The sequence below is a fragment of the Sinohyriopsis cumingii genome, chromosome 7 (genome assembly GCF_028554795.1).
Source record: "Sinohyriopsis cumingii isolate HCF-2022 chromosome 7, ASM2855479v2, whole genome shotgun sequence".
In the NCBI taxonomy this organism is placed as follows: Eukaryota; Metazoa; Mollusca; class Bivalvia; order Unionida; family Unionidae; genus Sinohyriopsis; species Sinohyriopsis cumingii.
Window position 1 is genome coordinate 57,645,849 of NC_142967.1, and position 19,179 is coordinate 57,665,027.

Sequence of the window (19,179 nt, forward strand, 5' to 3'; positions counted from 1 at the left end):
TGTGAATTTATTGTTGGTGTTGCTGATATTTATTGTTTGAGGTAAAGGATGTGAATGAGAAAGTCTTTGTGTTGTAATCAGAATGGCTTCAGTTTTATCATCGTTCATCTGCAGCTTGTTACATGTCATCCATGATTTCACATCGGAAATGCAACTCTCTACACCTTGGGTGGTAGCATCAACTTCAGTTAGGTGACTAGATTTGTATATTTGGGTGTCATCAGCGTACAATTGGTGAGACACTGGATGAGACACTGGATGATGGTTTATGACACTGGATGATGATTTATGACACTTGAGAGTGGCTGAGTGGATAGAATGAAGAGAACAGATCCAAGAACAGACCCCTGTGCAACACAACAAAATAGATTAACTGGGCTGGAGTGTATTCCATTTGTGGACACAATTTGTGTCCTGTTGACCAAGTAGGACTTGAACCACAGTAAGGCTGTATCATGAATGCCAAATACATGCTGGAGACGGTGAAGTAATATATCATGGTCTATTGTGTCAAATGCTGCAGACAAATCAAGGAGGGTGAGGACTAATCTTTCTGCTATCCAATGCAGAGAGAATGTCATTAACTACTTTTAGAAGAGTAGTTTCAGTACTGTGGCAAGGGTGATATGCAGATTGTACATTGCTAAAAAGATTGCTTGAATTCAGATGAGATACAAGTTTGGATAGAACAACTTTTTCTAAGATTTTTTTACATGAATGGGAGATTAGAAACTGGGCCGTAGTTCTTTAAATCGTTATGGTCTAATGTTGGTTTCTTCAGCAGAGGCTTTACAATGGCAGTTTTAAAAATGATGGGAATTCCCCTGATGAGAGAGAGGTGTTAATAACATCAGTTAGTGAAGGTAATATTGGATCTAAGCACTCAAGCAACATTGATGTCAGAATCAAGTTGACTTGAATTCGGTGCATTCTTCATCATGATTGTACGTACTAAATCCATTGAGACAGGTTCAAATGCTGCTAACATTTGCCACTGAAATTCTCTATTACAACTGTATGGTGATGAAGAGTCAATTGAAATTGTGTTGTCAAGCTGATTTCTAATGGTTTGTACTTTGTCACAGAAGAAATTTGCAAACAGGTCTGGAAGGTCGACTGGAGAGAAGGTAGTTGGAAGTGGTGTAGATTTGTTTTTCGACATTATCTTGTTAATAATCACGAAGAGCTCTTTGCAGCTGGAACTTTCCATGATCTTAGTAGTGTAGTGGGCTGATTGTGCTGCATGGACTTAATTTGTGACGTTCTTTTTAGCTGCTTCATAGATTTATTTATGAATAGTGAGTCTGATGGAAAGCCATTGCCTTTCAGCTTTACGGTGGTCTCTTTTAGCAGTGCAAAGCTGGTCCCTAACACTGCTATACCACGGAGAACACTTTTTAATTGATACTTTGTGCTTGGTTGCTGGGGCATGTTTGTCAAGCAATGAACACAGGCAGTTATCAAATTGTTCTGCTGTAGGAGGTAATGAAGTTGTTAGGTTTGCTTGGATGGCATGCATTAGTTTGGTTATATTTATTATACAGAGGTTTCTCTTAGTAGCAAATAAAGGTGGAGGGTTAGGGAGTGATATGTCAAGATGGCATATAATGCAGAGGTGATCTGATGCAAGTTCATGGATGCCAGGGAGGAACGTAGAATATTATCATCAGGTCTATGAAGAATCCGGTCTAAAATGTGACAATGTTTATGGGTGGGTTGGCTAACTGACTGACTGAGGTTGAAAACCTGAAGTGAATTTAGGAGTTTTGATGTGTATGGGATAACTGGTTGATCCACAATAGTTAGTTAGAATCCTTGATACAACACCTGGCTTGTTGTTAGTCCATAGGGACCAGACTTTTACCTGGCCTAAACTTTGAATTTCCACACAAGCAAGGGATAGTTTGTGTCCACAGGACAGAGTAGGCAGAATCCTAGCCCTGTAGGAGGCACTCAGAGTCCAGAGCTCATTGTTGGCTCATCAGTATCTATCCCTCTTAGGAACCTTGAACTTTGCAGCACATCTAGTTCCCTTAGGTAGATTACACTTGCACACCCTTCAGTTTCTCTTTCTTGTAAACTGGAAACCACACAGGGATCATTCTGACAGCATAGATTTCTCACTGACCAGATTTCCACCAACATCTGATCTGGTGTGCAAATTGGAAATTGTTTCTGGCTGGAATCTCCATGCATGCCTTGAATCTTACCCCTTATTTGTTGTGTTAGAATCCAGGTGGGGTGCTCATCCAGAGCCAGAAGGGGTAGTTCTTCAGGGTTCATGGTCCTGGGATGAATATACCCACTTTTGGAATGAGGGCATTGTTCTTAGACCTACGTGTGTGCATTGACAAAATAAGAAATTGCTGTGTTGTTGTCTCCTCTGACAAGACAGTGGTAGTGTACCTTCAGCAACAAAGAGGCACAAATGCTCTTTCTCTCATTGTGGAAATTTGGAATCTGCATTGCTGGGCAACCTCAGAAGGGATTGCCCATCCAGGTTCATCAAATTCTTGGCAAGAAGAATACTTTGGTGACAGCCTGTCCAGGAGTGGCAGGGTATTCCTCACGGAATGGTCTCTGCACCAGTCTGTTCACTTACACCATCCCAAACTAAAGTATATCCCAGAAGTACTTCAAAAAAAGAAAGGATCTATCAGCACATTTTCATAGCCCCTATGTGGTCTCAATGATTATGGTTCAGCAGTCTTCTTGGCCTGCTGGTAGACTAGCCCAGGAGATTGCCCCAGAGGGTCTTTTGTTGCAGGGACTGTCTCCAACACAACAGGCACAAGATTCTCTACCTTCAAATTTGGCTCATCTCAATCAATCAATTCAGGACAATTTTTCCAAAAAAAGTTATCAATTGCATCATTCAGACCAGGTGCCATTCCATGTACAAAGTCGATGATGTCAAGTGGAGAATCTTTTGAGTGTGTGTGTGTGTGATTTGGACTTTTAACGTAGCTTTAACAATTTTTCAGTCATATCACTACGATATCTGCATTGTTGCAGTTTATAGTGGTCTAGCACTAGGGCATCATACCACAGACATGTAGCATGATGTCCCACCCAGTCACATTATCCTGACACCAGGCCGACCAGTCCTAACACTAACCTTTTAATGGTGAGCACCAAGAGAGGCAGCTGTTAGTACCATTTTTATAAGTCTTTGGTATGACTCGGCTGCAGATCGAACCCACGACCTCCTGCATCTGAGGCAGATGCTCTAACCACTAGGTCAACGGAGCGGTTAGAATCTTTTGAAGTTGATGCAGTAGGAAACATGTTTATCATAGCTGTCCCCATACAAGTGCAGTTTCTGATTTTCTTCTCTCATTTTTCAAAAAGTACCAGCGGCTAGCGTGGGTACATGGGAAAGCCTGCCAGTAGCTTCTCGTGGGTCGGTGGTTCTTCTCTGGGTTTTCCAGGGTTCTTCCTCCACCAGTTATACTGGCCGCCATGTATAGCCTATCTTGTGCTGAAAAATGGCGTTAAACCCTAGATCAACAACAACAACAACAACAAAAAGTACCAGTACTTAGATTCTACTGTCAAGGGTTATTGTGCAGCCCTTTCCAACATACATGTACATGTACTCAATTTTTCGAAAGTCCTTACCTTATAAGTTAGTTTGAGTTGCAGAGACAGGTGTCTCACTCTCAAATGCCTTGATGGAATCTTTTGTTTGTCATGTGGTTTTTCACTATAGTAAAACCCCTTTGAAGCTTTTGGTGAAGCTTCTTTCAAGAACATTTACCCCATGACTGTTTTGTTGGAATCATTAGCATTTCTGAGATGAAGGAGTAAGCTTCATGCTATATCCATAGAAACATGCTGCCAATGGTTCAGTGGTAAATGAGTTGGCTTCTCATTTCTCTCCTGTGCTAACCAGGATTTTAAGTGCAAATCACCTCCCCCCCAGCTTCAGTCGATGGTTCCACTTCCAATACAGATCCCCAGTAATAGTTGTATCTCTGCAGAGGTTGATTAAGACTGATTTTTATGACCAGGTAGGGCTATCGATTTTTATGACCAGTTAGGGCTATTGATTTTTATGACCATTTAGGGCTATTGATTTTTATGACCAGTTAGGGCTATTGATTTGTATGACAAATTAGGACTTTATATTTCCCTTTGGAAGCCTTTAAATGGAGAAGAAAGTACAGGAAGTGTCTTTTTCTTTAAAAGACTCGGCTGATATTTTGGCTTACACTGTTTGGAAGTAGATTGTGACATCAATCAACAGAACTTACCAGTTTCTTACTGAAAGAAACTTTTCATTCATGAAGATCAAATGCCTGACATTCAGAATATTGCTATCTCATGGGCCTTTCTAACTTGTTCAGTAGTAATGGAGGCTGTGATGAAAGATGCATTTTGGCAATCTCATGCTACTTTCTTCTCCTTGTACCTTTGATCCTTAGCACCCTTAATGAAGGCATATTTTCTCCAGTAATGGCACAAAAAGTGCTTGATATGGATACCATCTTACAGAAGTGGACCTTTTTACCATAAGGGCGGGTATTTCCTTGTTTTTCTGTTATCAGTTAAGGGAGGTCATCAGCCTCCCTCTGTCACGTGTCAAATTCATCTACACAATAGCAACAGGTAAAAATAATTGGCATTAACAAGGCCCTAGGTGGCCGAGTACTCAAAGGCTCTCACCTTTACAGATCACTAATATCTCACCTCTGTCTGCATGGGTTTGAGTCTTGGGCTCAGCCAGTGTGGGTATGTGAGAAAGCCTGCCAGTATAGCTTCCTGTGGGTTTTTTGGTTCTTCTTGGGGTTTTCCTGGGTTCTTCCTCCACCATATATATTGACCACCATGTATAGCCTATCATGTGCTGATAAATGGCATGAAGCCCACAACAACAGCAACTGATATTGAACCGTATTGGGAGGGGGAGAAGAAAAAAACTAATTTTAACAATGTACCATAATAGTCACCTGCTGCTCTTGCCAGTTTCCCCCCTCCCACACCATGCTAATGTTCCACTAGTAGTCTATGGGGAAAAGATGGGGATGACTGTATATGGGCCAGTGATGCAAGGTTGACTTCAGAAATTTCTAGAAGTTGTCATATGGGAGGATGAATTTTCATCATATGGGCAAAGTAAATTTACATATCAGAATGAGTAAGCTACACATTAGCAACAAATAAGTATTACATCATTAAAATTAGTTTTACATCCCCCAGGACAATGCATTTTAGTGAATAGGATCAATTCATTATTTTAGAGACATAACATTTTCAACAGTATCTGATGCTTCATTCTTTATCATGTAAATTATTTTGCAAATAATATCTCAACACCAAATTTGCTAAAAATATTTATCTGTCTAAAATTTGGTGATTTATATTGGATAGGTATATTTATGGCTGAATAGATAGTTGCAAGGAAGGAAGGAAGGAAGTATAGATAGATGGATGAAATTTAAAGACAAGGAATAGATATATATGATTTTACACAAGTGTTCAATACATCTGCATTATAGTAAAGTATCTGAATTGTATTTAATTATATTTTTTTAAAACAAGTTCTCTGAATTTCATATATATTTTCAAGTTTCGTTTTGCTGCAAATTGATAGCATTGTTACATGATACAGAAAATTGTTTTGTGTCTTTGCTTAATGAATATTACCATCAATTGACCTGTGATAGAAATATATTGCAAGAAGAATGAATCTAATCACTTTTAAGGTTTCGTTACAACAGTCCCTCAAAATAAAGCCCATTATTATAACAAGGTTCCTGTTATAAGGCCCTTCTATATAACATGTTCCACTATATGGCCTGTTATTATAACATAGTTCCTGTTTTACAGAACTTCATTATAACAAGCTTCCAGTTCTTAGGACCTTCAATATAACATGGTTCCTGTTATTAGGCCCTTCATTATAACATGGTTCCTGTTATAAGGTGGGTATTGTCATGGATTCCATTTCAGTATTAAGTTGTAAAAATATTTGTATCTTGTACTTCATTATAAGGTGATCTCACTTTAAAGTGATAGCCTCTCTTACTCCCATTGACACTGATATAATAAGTTAATAATGTATTTGCAAGATTTTATCTAGATAAGGCACTGTATGGTGCCCCACGCATTTACACATACCATGAACTCTTGGCATAATATTTATTTTTATTAGTGACTTTGTTCAAAACAGTTGTATCACTTAGTTCAAAACAGTGGTGGTACTTAGTTCCAGATAGTGAGGGGGACTTTGTTCCATTGAAGGGGTTAAGTTCCAAACAGTAGGTAAACAATTACCATCAGTTTAGAAATAAAATCCTTCATAACTCATACAATTTTGAAGCAAGTTTCAACATCTGAAATATGTCTTTGTATGTTTTCAAAAGTCACATCAGTAATTGAGTCAATACTGTAAAATATTTAGGGTATGCACAGACATGAAAATAATTAAGTATTTACAGAAAATAAGCACACATGGGCATTCCATTATTTTTGTAGAAAAGTTAAGTGTATGTATCGTGTAAAATGCCAACCCTCAAAGTCTAATATAAAAAATGTGCTTATCTGACAATCATTGTGTTTCCAATTAAGAAAACAGAACAAATATTTTTCCTGAACAATATCATTACATGTACTGGATAATGATAGGTTTCAATTAGTCTGCATAAAAATTAAGTGTCCAGGATCTCTGCTATCATATACATGTATTATGCAGTTAAACAGTATTTATTTGTTTTCAACATCATCATCACACTGGATAAGATGGTTTAGGGTTATCATTTTTAGATCTGGGTATATTTAGGTGATTCATAATTGGAATGAGGTGAAACATTGCTATTGGCTTTAAACAGTCATCACGTTTAAGACGTAACTCTACATTTCAAAAGCATTTAATGCTGAGAAAATGACTCAGAAAGGCCATATAAATGCCTTTTCCTCTCAAATGTCATAATTGAGTCTTTCACCAAAATTGAATATAATGATCACCAATAAATCAGTAAAAAAAAGAAACCAAAATAGAAGCAGTGGTGCAGATTTTGTCAAGTAAACTTTATCCATAGAAATAGCAACTGAGTCTATTTGGATGGTTGATTAGGCTAGTTTAGGCTGTCGTTAATAAACTGTGATGAATGAGTTTAAAAATCAGTACAGATTCCAGTGTAAGAATCTATACCTAATGTTTTTAGAATTATTATGTCAGCACTTTTTTGTGTGTGTGGGGTAGATTTTATGTCACAGTGTACATTTTCTTTTTCTTAAAAATAATGACCCACTAACATAACATTTGACTGATTTAATGTATTTTGAGCATATTGATACTTGTGAAGAAAAGCGTATAATGCCAGACAATAGTCACTTTACAAACATATCAATTTAAATTTTATGGTAGCTGTCATGATACACTGAAGGCATTGTTTCTGGTCAATGGAACAGAAGAAGTGGCCGACGCCTGTTGAAGTTTTGAAAGGGAATACCCTAATTGTCACATATACATTTTTTGGTTTCTTTTTGCTGCCATTTTCATAGTTGCATATGGTCATGAATACATCGGGTGCCATCAGATATCCTATATTTTCACTGATTTAATACTTTGTTATGAAAAAAATCTTGATATATCTTCTAATTAAGTTAATTTGCTTTTTTGTCTACCCTAACTTCAGTGGAATGTAGAATGGGCAGTGGACACTTTTTGCATACACCTATGTTTAACTACTGTAACTTTTGTCAGAGCAAAGGATTTCACTAGAAATAATTTAAAGGTCAAGTAATACTTAGTGTAATTAAAACTAGTAGACTTCCTCATGTAAGCATTATATTTACTTACTCTGTCTCAGGTCAAGTGATATAATGTAGCTATAAGTGATATACCCCATCTCTTTAAAAACGATGCCGCAACTTCTGTATTGTATACCATGTTGTATTAGGTCATTTTGTAAATATTAAAATCACTGACTGCTGTGGTGATTAAACATAGGCTTGATATTTTCAAACTCCTGGCTGTGACATCCAGCAAAACATAAACTTTATTTAATGTTCTTCAACTTTTTAAATGGATCTGAATTGGAATGAAACTGTTAATTTGGCAACCTAGACTTTTACCAAATGCAAATACTGATATTACAAATTTGGTAATTGAATTAAATGTGAATATTACAAATTAGGTAATTGACTTTTACCCAATGCAACTTGTAATTGACTTTTACTAAACATCGGCATCACAAATTCAGTAATTGACTTTTAACTTTTCACCAAATTTGAATATTACAAATTTGGTAATAAATGTTTACCAAAATGTGAATATTACAAATTAGGTAATTGACATTACCAGATGTTAATATTACATGGTTTGGACAGGAAACACAGTATGTGTCAATGAAATTAACTTGGTTTAGACAGGAAATGCAGTATGTATCAATGAAATTAACTTGGTTTAGACAGGAAATGCAGTATGTATCAATGAAATTAACTTGGTTTAGACAGGAAATGCAGTATGTATCAATGAAATTAACTTGGTTTAGACAGGAAACACAGTATGTATCAATGAAATAAAAATGGTTTAATAGGAAATGCAGAATGCATAAATGAAATAAATATGGTTTAGGCAGGAAATGCAGTATGTATCAATGAAATTAACTTGGTTTAGACAGGAAATGCAGTATGTATCAATGACATTAACATGGTTTAGACAGGAAACACAGTATGTATCAATGAAATTAACTTGGTTTAGAGAGGAAATGCAGTATGTATCAATGAAATAAACATGGTTTAATAGGAAATGCAGAATGTATAAATGAAATAAACATGGTTTAATAGGAAATGCAGAATGAATAAATGAAATAAATATGGTTTAGGCAGGAAATGCAGTATATTGTTTGAAAAGCATAGTGCTGTGGATCTTAAATGTTATTCAGGATCATAGTTGTCTAGAAATATTGAGGCTGCATGCAAGAGAACAGTCTATGCCAGGACTAATTACCATTAGTCATCTAATTGATGTGGATAATTTGTTTAATTGATGTTTGAGTTACCTTACTTTTAATGTATTTGATTTTGATGGTAGCAGAAACAAAGTCATCATGGACCTAGCTTTTTTACTGAAATCTTTTTTCTCTGATATTGTTTTGGTGCAAAATAGATTGTACATCATGTACATGCACACATATTCTGTGATAGGCAAGTTTAAAATGCAGTCTGTTAAATGCCTGGCGCAGTGTTAACATATGCAGTTCTTGCACTCTTAATTAAGTTCAAGCACCAAAACTGTGAGGTCTGAAAACATGTACCTGTGAAACCAGTAGTTATGTTTTTAAATTCACATTGAGATAATCTGGTTTTCCCCACACCAAACTAAAAAAGTGAATTAGTTTGATAATCAGTACCATAATAACAAGAAGAATGACCTTTGGTTCTCACAGTGTTGCTAATAATGGCCCTAGGTAAAGTGAGTTATAATAGAAATGACCAGCAGTACAATGGTTTGTAATAGAAATGGCCTTAAGTAAATAGGCCTGCAATAGAAATAGCCTCACATAAAAGGTTTGCAATATAAATTGCATCAGGTAAAAAGGGTTTTGCAAGAGATGTGGTCCCAGGTATGAAGGAGTTTAAGAGAAAGTTAGGTGTCCATTTATTGGTGTATAGGTAATAGATAAAAAGAAATTCTCATGCAGAAAAATGCTTCTGTCACATACACAGTAACTGGATAAGTAGGTCTAGGTCATTATCTGTAGTTGTATGTGACGTTTGGCACGTAGACTGACAATAACATCATTTCAGTTTTGTTGTTTCTGTTGTTTTTGTTGTTGTGTCAACAGGTTTAGTACAGGGTCGTGGACATACCTGATATGTGTGCCTCCTTAGTCCAGTACATATCAATTTATAAAGCAATGATAATCATATATATATATATATAAACCATTTACAAACTTAACTTAAAATAGCCATGACAAACTTGCACTATGGCATTTGATAGAGCCATTTTTGGTTTGGTTTAGTACCATCTATACTCGGTTATAAGTCCAACTGCAAACTGCACAGACTCAGCTATGCCTTCACATAATACAACAGCAGATCTGGGTCTATGCACTTTTCTTGGAGTCATCAGTAGAATAAACAACATAGATCTTTATCTGCTGGCACATTATGCAACAATGGACCAGGGTCTATGTTGTTTGCAATTGGATGACTTGTAAGCAGGTATATACAGTGGGTTATTTTGTACACAGTGGGGGATGTTGTTGTTGTGGGGTTTAACGCCATTTTTCAGCACACGATAGGCTATATATGGTGGCCAGTATTAATGGTGGAGGAAGAACCCGGGAAAACCCCAGAAAGAACCACCGACCCACGAGAAGCTACTGGCATGCTTTCTCACATACCTACATTGGCTGAATCTGAGACTCGAACCGGTGCAGACAGAGGTGAGATGGCAGTGATCCGTAACAGAGAACACGCTTTAGACCACTCGGCCACTCGGGGCCCCCACAGTGGGGGACACATTGTTGGATATAAGTGTATTGGTAAAGATAATGTCACCAACTATTAAAACTGGGTGGGGGTGGGGGACACTTGAATGCTTCTTAGTTAATGGTGGAATATTTTGATTTTTGATCTTATTATTCCAAAGGCCATATTTTTGAGCCAGATTTGATGAGACTGGAAAAATGATCTTGTAGCAAGAAGATCTCAGATGAGCATGATGAATGAGATCCATGCATAATATTGAGGTGATTTCACATCTTATTGTCAGACCCTCTTTCCATACTGGAGGCAATATTTTTTTTATTATCCTGTCTTGAAGAAACTTGGAAAACAGGCATGTGATATTCTAAGCATCTTCGATTGGATCAAAAATGAGCCATGAATATTAATTTGTTGTGATCTTGCATATGAGATTGTTACCATGCATTAAAACATTTCTGCCCCGATATGTGGAATGTGAAATTATCTCATCAAAGTTTTGGAGAACTGTGACAATAAGCAATATCCCCACGTATTAATGAGATGATTTTACATTTGACCGGATGAAGTTGTTACAATGGAATGTAGGCTTCTATTATTAAGATCTTGAGGTCGTTAACACTGAAGGCTGTTTCTGATCGTATTCTGATAAAACTTGGTATATAGGCTTATATTATTAAGATGTTGGTAAAGATAAGACTCAAGCAATATCCAAGCTTATTAATGAGGTGCTCTTGCATTTGGTTGGCCAAAACTCTTAACGTCTGAAGGCTATAATTGTCTAGTCAGATTTTGATCAAAGTTGGAATATAGACTTTGATTTTCAAGACCTCAAATGATTTAGATCAATGCATATTAATGACATGGTGCTTTTCCTGATTGGCTGACCTGTCTATTTTTGTTTTAATTTTTGATCATACAGTATATGAAATATATACATGTACCATAATGCATGAGATCTGCCCACATTGATGAAGGTTTATATCTTCAAGATTCAAGATCTTCGATGATTATGAGAGAGATCTATGCATATTAATCATGCATAAATTCATCTGTGGAAAGAACTGTATCAAATGTGATAAAATAGGTAAAACTGATATGAGTAGGAGAGATTACACAGGGTTTGCGTTCTTACAATAATACAGTAATCTATATTGTAGAATGGTCAACTGTTAGGTTATATAAGCCAGGTGATTGATATCAGGCCCACGTGGACCTCTTGTTTCACCTGAAAACATGGACCATATTGACTAAAATGGAGACAAAATAATACAAACACATTAATCTTTGGTCTCATTATAGCTCCTCTTCTTTGATATCTTGGTCAAGAATGTTATTTTTTATTTGGTCTTTAATGTCAAGTCAAAATTGGTAATCATGTTGGTAGGTAGGTGGGTGGATGTGTGTGTGTTGGCTGATGAGTGGGTGAGTGGCAAGGTAGGTAGGTGGTTATACAGTATGTCAGCACAACTCTGGAGTTAAAATATTAAATATTAAATTGTAAAAAAATTAACAGTTCAAATGTAAAAATAAAAAATTGCAAAAATATTTTATTAGAAAAGGATTCAACATTTAATTATCAAGATCACTTTTGTCCGATTATATTTTCTGCGTGATAATGTTTACGAGATTACAATGGCTATTAGAGACAAAGAAACGCTATGTAGAGGTGATTTATTTAATCACTGATTACACTTTGTTTCATCATAATTATCATTAATTACATTCTGTTTCTTTTATTTTTTTCAGTGGTTATGGCAAGAGCCACACAGTCACAGGGCTCGACCCTTCAACTGAGTATCGGTACAGGATGCGGTTCATGAACAGTAAAGGAAATGGAGAGTGGAGTCCACATGTTGTAGTATCCACAACAAGTGAGTTTTGCTGTGTTCTAAATTCCTGCAGCCAGTTGTTATTATCTAGAAAAGAGTCTTTACTATTTCATACATATGAAAATATTTTGGTATCCAACGGTTGCGTTGTAGTTATTTACAATTTTGAACAACCATTAGACCAGGATCCAATTTGACCAACTTGTTTCAAGACTTAAAGCACTGAATTGACTAAATTTGAGGCTGAATAAAATTTCTCATAGCACCTAGCTAGAATTTAGACTTAAGTTTACGAAGTTCTGTTACTTTTTGTAATTCAAGCCACATAATGGAAATTAGTCTCATTCCTGGGTCACAATCTTTGGCCTTGATCATGCAAGACAAGTCTAAGTAATGTGCCTTAATCATTGGCCTTGATAGTTGTTGTTGTTGGGTTTAACGCTATTTTTCAGCACACGATAGGCTATGCAGGCCTTGATAGTACAAGACTAGTCTCGGTAATGTGCCTTAACCATTGGCCTTGATTGTGCAAGACAAGTCTCATTAGTGTGCCTTAGTCACTGACTTTGATTGTGCAAGACAATTCTCATTAATGTGCCTTAGTCATTGACCTTGATTGTGCAAGACAAGTCTCAGTAATGTGCCTTAACCATTGGCCTTAATTGTGCAAGACAAGTCTCATTAATGTGCCTTAGTCATTGACCTTGATTGTGCAAGACAAGTCTCAGTAATGTGCCTTAACCATTGGCCTTGATTGTGCAAGACAAGTCTCAGTAATGTGCCTTAATCATTGGCCTTGATTGTGCAAGACAAGTCTCAGTAATGTGCCTTAATCATTGGCCTTGATTGTGCAAGACAATTCTCAGTAACGTGCCTTAATCATTGGCCTTGATTTTGCAAGGTAAGTCTCACATAGTTGCCAAGTGTCCCATTTCCCATATTTGTCCCCTATTTTGGACCTGAATACGAGTGTACATTTTTGCTAAAAATACGTTTTTTAATATATACAAAATAATTTAACATTTCCATGTGATTTTCCGTTTAGAACGAGCACTCAGTTCCATTCTCATAGATATGTATCGCATGTATATACGAATATAGTTGTAAAATATAATTAGTTCATTTGAAGTTGAGGCTACTATGTTGTTAACTGCCATAGAATATTCTTAATTTTCTCCAGGAAAGCCAAGAAAACAGAACTAAAAGAACAATTGAGCTGTTTTGTTTAGAATTATAAAACCATCTTGTAAAGGAGACAACTTATGTTTTGCAAATTGTGTATTGTGATTTCACTATTAGGCATGGAGGCGCCCATGACATACAAGAGCATGAAAAAGCTAATAAACATCAGTTTGCTGCTTCATCGTCAACAAATCAGCCTCAACTTACGATGTATATAAATACCAGAGAGAATCTTGATGTAATTTGTTCGAAATTCAGCTTATTAAATTTCTTTTAGAAATGAACCTTCCTCTTTCACTTACTAGTGTTGCTGGTGATTTATTTTGAAAACGTTTTCCAGACAGTAAAATTGCAAAGGATTATACGTGTGCTAGAAAAACAGTTAAGTAAGAAAATCACACAGAATTCAGATAATCAATGAAAGGTGGTACATTGGACTCAATAATGACGGAAGAAAAGGAAACAAGGTGTGGAAAAGGCTCCTATAAACAGCCTGAGTGAGCATTGCATTCTTGCACCTTCTAAATGGGCACCTGAATGGAACAGGGTGCCCATTCAGAAGGTGCAAGAGTGCAACACATGCATCTTTGACATTACATAATTAAATAAAGTACTATCTTACTTTACTGATGGTTTTAGTTCTTGTAAATAGTTACATATGTATTAAAGTTTTAAAAATCAGCATTTGTTCCTGAAAATCATTATTTTTGCCATAAGCAGTCAGTATTTTTGTACTCATAGGTTGGCAGCTATAGTATCAGAAATGTGCCTTAATCATTGGCCTTGATTGTGCAAGACAAGTCACAGTAATGTGCCTTAATCATTGGCCTTGTTTAGGCAAGACAAGTCTCAGTAATGTGCCTTAATCATTGGCCTTGTTTAGGCAAGACAAGTCTCAGTAATGTGCCTTAATCATTGGCCTTGATTGTGCAAGACAAGTCACAGTAATGTGCCTTAATCATTGGCCTTGTTTAGGCAAGACAAATCTCAGTAATGTGCCTTAATCATTGGCCTTGTTTAGGCAAGACAGGTCTCAGTAATGTGCCTTAATCATTGGCCTTGTTTAGGCAAGACATGTCTCAGTAATGTGCCTTAATCATTGGCCTTGTTTAGGCAAGACAAGTCTCAGTAATGTGCCTTAATCATTGGGCAAACAGATCGAGTGTTTTAGGTGCCATAAATATGGACACAAACAAAGATTTTGTCCATCAATGTATACATATTAGGAAGCTGGCAAAGAGGAGAATGCCAACGCTTCATTTACAAAAAAACTAAATGTACCCAGTGGGACTCTTGACTCTAACTATTCAATGGACACTATTGTAGATGCAAATGTAAATGGATTTTCAGGGTTTGTATGTGACTTTGAAGATGCTAATATATATGAACATTTAAATATAGAAATAGGATGTCAGAATGATAAAAGCAGTATGGAGACAATCTCAGTGAGTACCCCATTGCATGATGACATACATGTAATTGATATGAAACTAAATACAAAAGGTTTTAACATAGGTCACTTAAATGTACAAGGTATAGTGGGAAAGATAGACCAGATTAAGTTAATGTTGTCTTCCATGGAAAATAATATACATGTTTTAGGACTCACTGAAACCAAATTAAATGCTAACCACAATGATGATCTATTTCACTGTCAAGGCTACAATAAACCATTTCGTAGGGACAGAGAGACAGCGGGGGGGGGGGTCTTGTTGTATACATTAGGGAAGATGTAAATGTAAAAAGGCGACTTGACTTGGAGTCATATGAAATTGAGAGTATCTGGTTGGAAATTTTTCAAAATAATGCAAAATCTTTCCTAGCTGGTTTCATTTATAGACCACCTTCCTCCAAAGCATTTTGGAATGATAACTTTTTGAAACAAATAGAAAATGTTCTAGCACAGGAGAAAGAAACATATATACTCGGAGATATAAATAAGGACCTTCTCAATACTCAAATAAGGAACAACTGGATGGAATTTATTGAATCATTAGGCCTAGACCAGCTGGTAAATGAGCCTACAAGGGTAACAGAAAAATCAAGCACTCTTATTGATCACATTTATACTAACCTACCAGACAATGTGGCTTGTGTTAATGTACCAAATGTTGGTCTTAGTGACCACTATCCTACTTTTTTGACAAGAAAGGTTAAATGCAAGAAAAATAAGAAAAATACACATAAAACGATCACTTACAGATCGTTCAAAACTTTTAATGAAGAACAATTTCTCAATGACCTATATAAAGTTCCATGGAGTATGATCCAAAATTTGGATGACGCCATGAGGGTGTGGACTGACTTATTTATGGATGTGGTATCTAAGCATGCACCACTGAAAGTACATCGAGTAAAAACTGATATTCAACCTAATTGGCTTACTACTGAAATCCTAGATGCTATGAAAACACGAGACAAATTCAAGGCTATGGAAAACCATGCACAGTATAAAGTATGGAGAAATAAAATAACAAGTATGATCAAAAAAGCTAAAAATACTTATTATCAATCATTGCTTGAAAACAAAAAGAGCAACACAAACTCCATTTGGAAAGTCTTCAATGAACTCACTGGAGGAACGCACAAAAAACAGACAAATAAATTCACTCACTTCTGGTAAATGACACCATAGTCACTGATGAAACAGACATTGCAAATGTTTTCAATGATTTTTTCATCAACATTACCACAAAGTTAAAAGAGCCAGTGATAGAAAACAACTTTAATGAACTGAAAAAGTTCTGCAGCAGTAAAATCTCAAAGGAGGTATGTTTCTCTATCCCACCAGTGTCAAAAGACTTTGTTAAAAAATGTCTCAGTGAACTTGATACCAAGAAAGCTACAGGACTTGATCAGATTGGTCCACGACTCATTAAATCTTCTGCCTTTGCTATTGTAGATAGCATAACATTCATAATTAATTTAAGTATTGCAACCTCATCTATCCCCAAAATATGGAAAACTGCAAAAGTAACTCCTATTCACAAATCTGGTTCTAAGGATGATGCTGATAACTACCGACCAATTTCAATACTACCAAACTTGTCAAAATTGATTGAAAAACATGTCCATGACTCATTCATGTCATATTTAACCAAACACTTGCTGTTACACCCTAATCAATCAGGCTTTAGACAGAACCATTCCTGTGAGACTGCCTTGATCTCCCTAACTGATAAATGGCTTCAAGCACTTGACCAAGGTAGAATAATAGGAACTGTATTTGTAGATTTCAGGAAAGCTTTTGACATGGTGGATCATGAAATCCTTTTGAAGAAACTGAAAATCTACCAGTGTGATGAAAGAACAATTTGATGGTTTACTTCATACTTAAATGAGAGAACACAACATGTTTACATAAATAATGTTCTGTCTGAACCTGAAACAATTAGATATGGAATACCACAAGGCTCAATTCTAGGTCCACTACTATTCATTTTATTTATTAATGACCTACCACTTTTGCTAAGAGACTCAATATCATCTACAGATCTCTATGCAGATGACACAACATTGTCAGACATCCAAAACACAAAGCATGAGCTCGAAATTTCTTTACAGAATGCACTAAACAAACTGGAAAACTGGTGCACATGTAATGGCATGGTGGTAAATACTGGTAAAACTAAAATATTACTTATCTCAACACGGCAAAGAAGGACAAATCTTGATAGTGATGAACTATGTCTGACATGGAAGGATACAAATCTGCAAATAGTCTGTCATGATAGGCTACTTGGTGTTCTGGTAGATAATAACCTATCATGGACTGAACGTATCAAACATACCAGTAAAAAAGTCAATTCAAGTTTATGGCTTCTCAGTAGGATAAGACATTTTCTCCCTGAAAGGCACAGGAAACTATTTTATAACAGTTACATACAACCCTATTTGGACTACTGTAGTACAGTATGGGGTAATTCAAATGATAAAAACATAGCAAAGCTGGCACATCTTCAAAAAAGAGCATTTGGGCTAATATCAATCCAGAAAGAAAGCAAGGAAAGTTTAGCTGGTAGGTTAAAAATATTACCTATTAAAGACCGAATCTGTTTGAGAAAAGCCAAATTAATGTACAGGATATCTCAGAATAGTGCTCCTGAATATTTAGAATCACTATTCCAGTATAGGCTACCTGGTAATACTCCCCACCTGCGATCCATGTCTACCAAACAGTATAAAATTCCCAAACCAAATAAGGAGTTATTTAAAAAAAGTTTCCAATACTCTGGAACTCTGCTCTGGAATAGTATTCCAGCTGAGATTAGAAATGCCCACTCTATTTCCTTCTTCCAAACCTAATATATCCAGTGGCTTCAGAGATGCAGCTTAAATAAATAAATTCCTTTGTATGAGGGCCTCAAGGTAGATTAGTTTTTAGCTAATTGTGTTACCCTCTTTAAATAAGGTCATAATTATTATTATTATTATTGGCCTTAATTGTGCAAGATAAGTCTCAGTAATGTTCCTTAATCGTTGACCTTGATTGTACAAAATAAGTTCTCAGTCCACTTTCTAAATCACTGGCCATGATTTTCAAGCATTCTATTAATGTTTTGGCACAAGTTTTAGTTATACTGGCCAATGATCAGAAGAACTTATGGAATTGACTTTGTCCATTGTCTGCTGTCTTTCAATCCATTAATACATGTACAAGTTTGTAATTGTTACTGCAGTCAAAATACTTGGAGGAATACCATGAAATTTTACATACACATTCATCCCATGGTCTATCAAATTGCACTAACTGTCCATTGGAATCGACTATTTGTCTTTTTCTTACTATGTGTAATATTCTTGTTATACCACTGCCTCTGTCTATAGAGTTTTGGTTATGTTGTAGTCCTTGTTTCTGTATTCTCTGTCCAGCACATGTTAGTATAACTAGCCCCCTAATTTTGTATGGGTTACCATGAAATTTGGTAAATATTATAGTCATGAAGATGCACATGTCACCAAATCGCTCTGCTCCTGCAAGTTTGCTTAGAGTTATGGCCCTTTTTGTCTTGGAGCAGTATATGGCATAATCTTATTAGTGCCCATATGCTGCATTTTTTGATTAATTGCTTTGAAACTTGGTAAATATTATGGTCATCACATGAAGGTGAACAAATCTATATGGTAGCACTGTAGTTAGTGTGTACTTCTGAGAGAGGCTCTGGCATAATGTGAAGTTGTTTACATTGACAGCAAACACATTGGAGAGAATGTAGGCATACTTCTTTGCTACCTTTTTGTACTGTGACTAAAAATTACAGGGGTCATTAATGAAACTATGCACCATCTAAAACCAGACAGCTGATAAAATGGCTGCATGCTTGAAAAATGAATCTAAACTAGTTCAAACCACACCAACTTTAGCATTTATTAAAACAGGGAAAATTAACATTGCCAAATTAGACAATATCAGATTCTGAAAGTGCAATGAATGAATGATAAATATATAAAAGTAAAAAAAAAGTTGTTGGCTCATTTTTGCAATTTACTTTTGAAATCCAAGAAAAGAAAATGACCAAGCAGAGCTAGCAGTCTTTTTGAACGGTGCACATCTAAAGTATATTCACACAAATTACACCAATCAATCATACATCAAATTAAATAGAATTAAAAAGCTATTTTAACAGTACTTAAGATTTACAAGGTCTATTTTAAATAGCCAGAATAACCCATGAGATAAATTTGGGAAATTCTTTTTCTTTAAAAATCAAACCCTTTGCAA

At 36.0% G+C, this 19,179-nt stretch overlaps 1 protein-coding gene across 3 annotated transcripts in view; it reads left to right on the top strand.

Moving 5' to 3' along the window:
• The window catches only part of LOC149795324 (fibronectin type 3 and ankyrin repeat domains 1 protein-like), a 166,591-nt gene that overhangs the window by 105,318 nt on the left and 42,094 nt on the right, over positions 1–19,179 (top strand). For all 3 annotated transcript variants that reach the window (XM_089965091.1, XM_089965092.1, XM_089965093.1), the window contains one exon: positions 12,193–12,317. In XM_089965091.1, the coding sequence (XP_089821217.1) occupies positions 12,193–12,317 (125 nt within the window). The remainder of the gene's footprint in view (positions 1–12,192; positions 12,318–19,179) is intronic.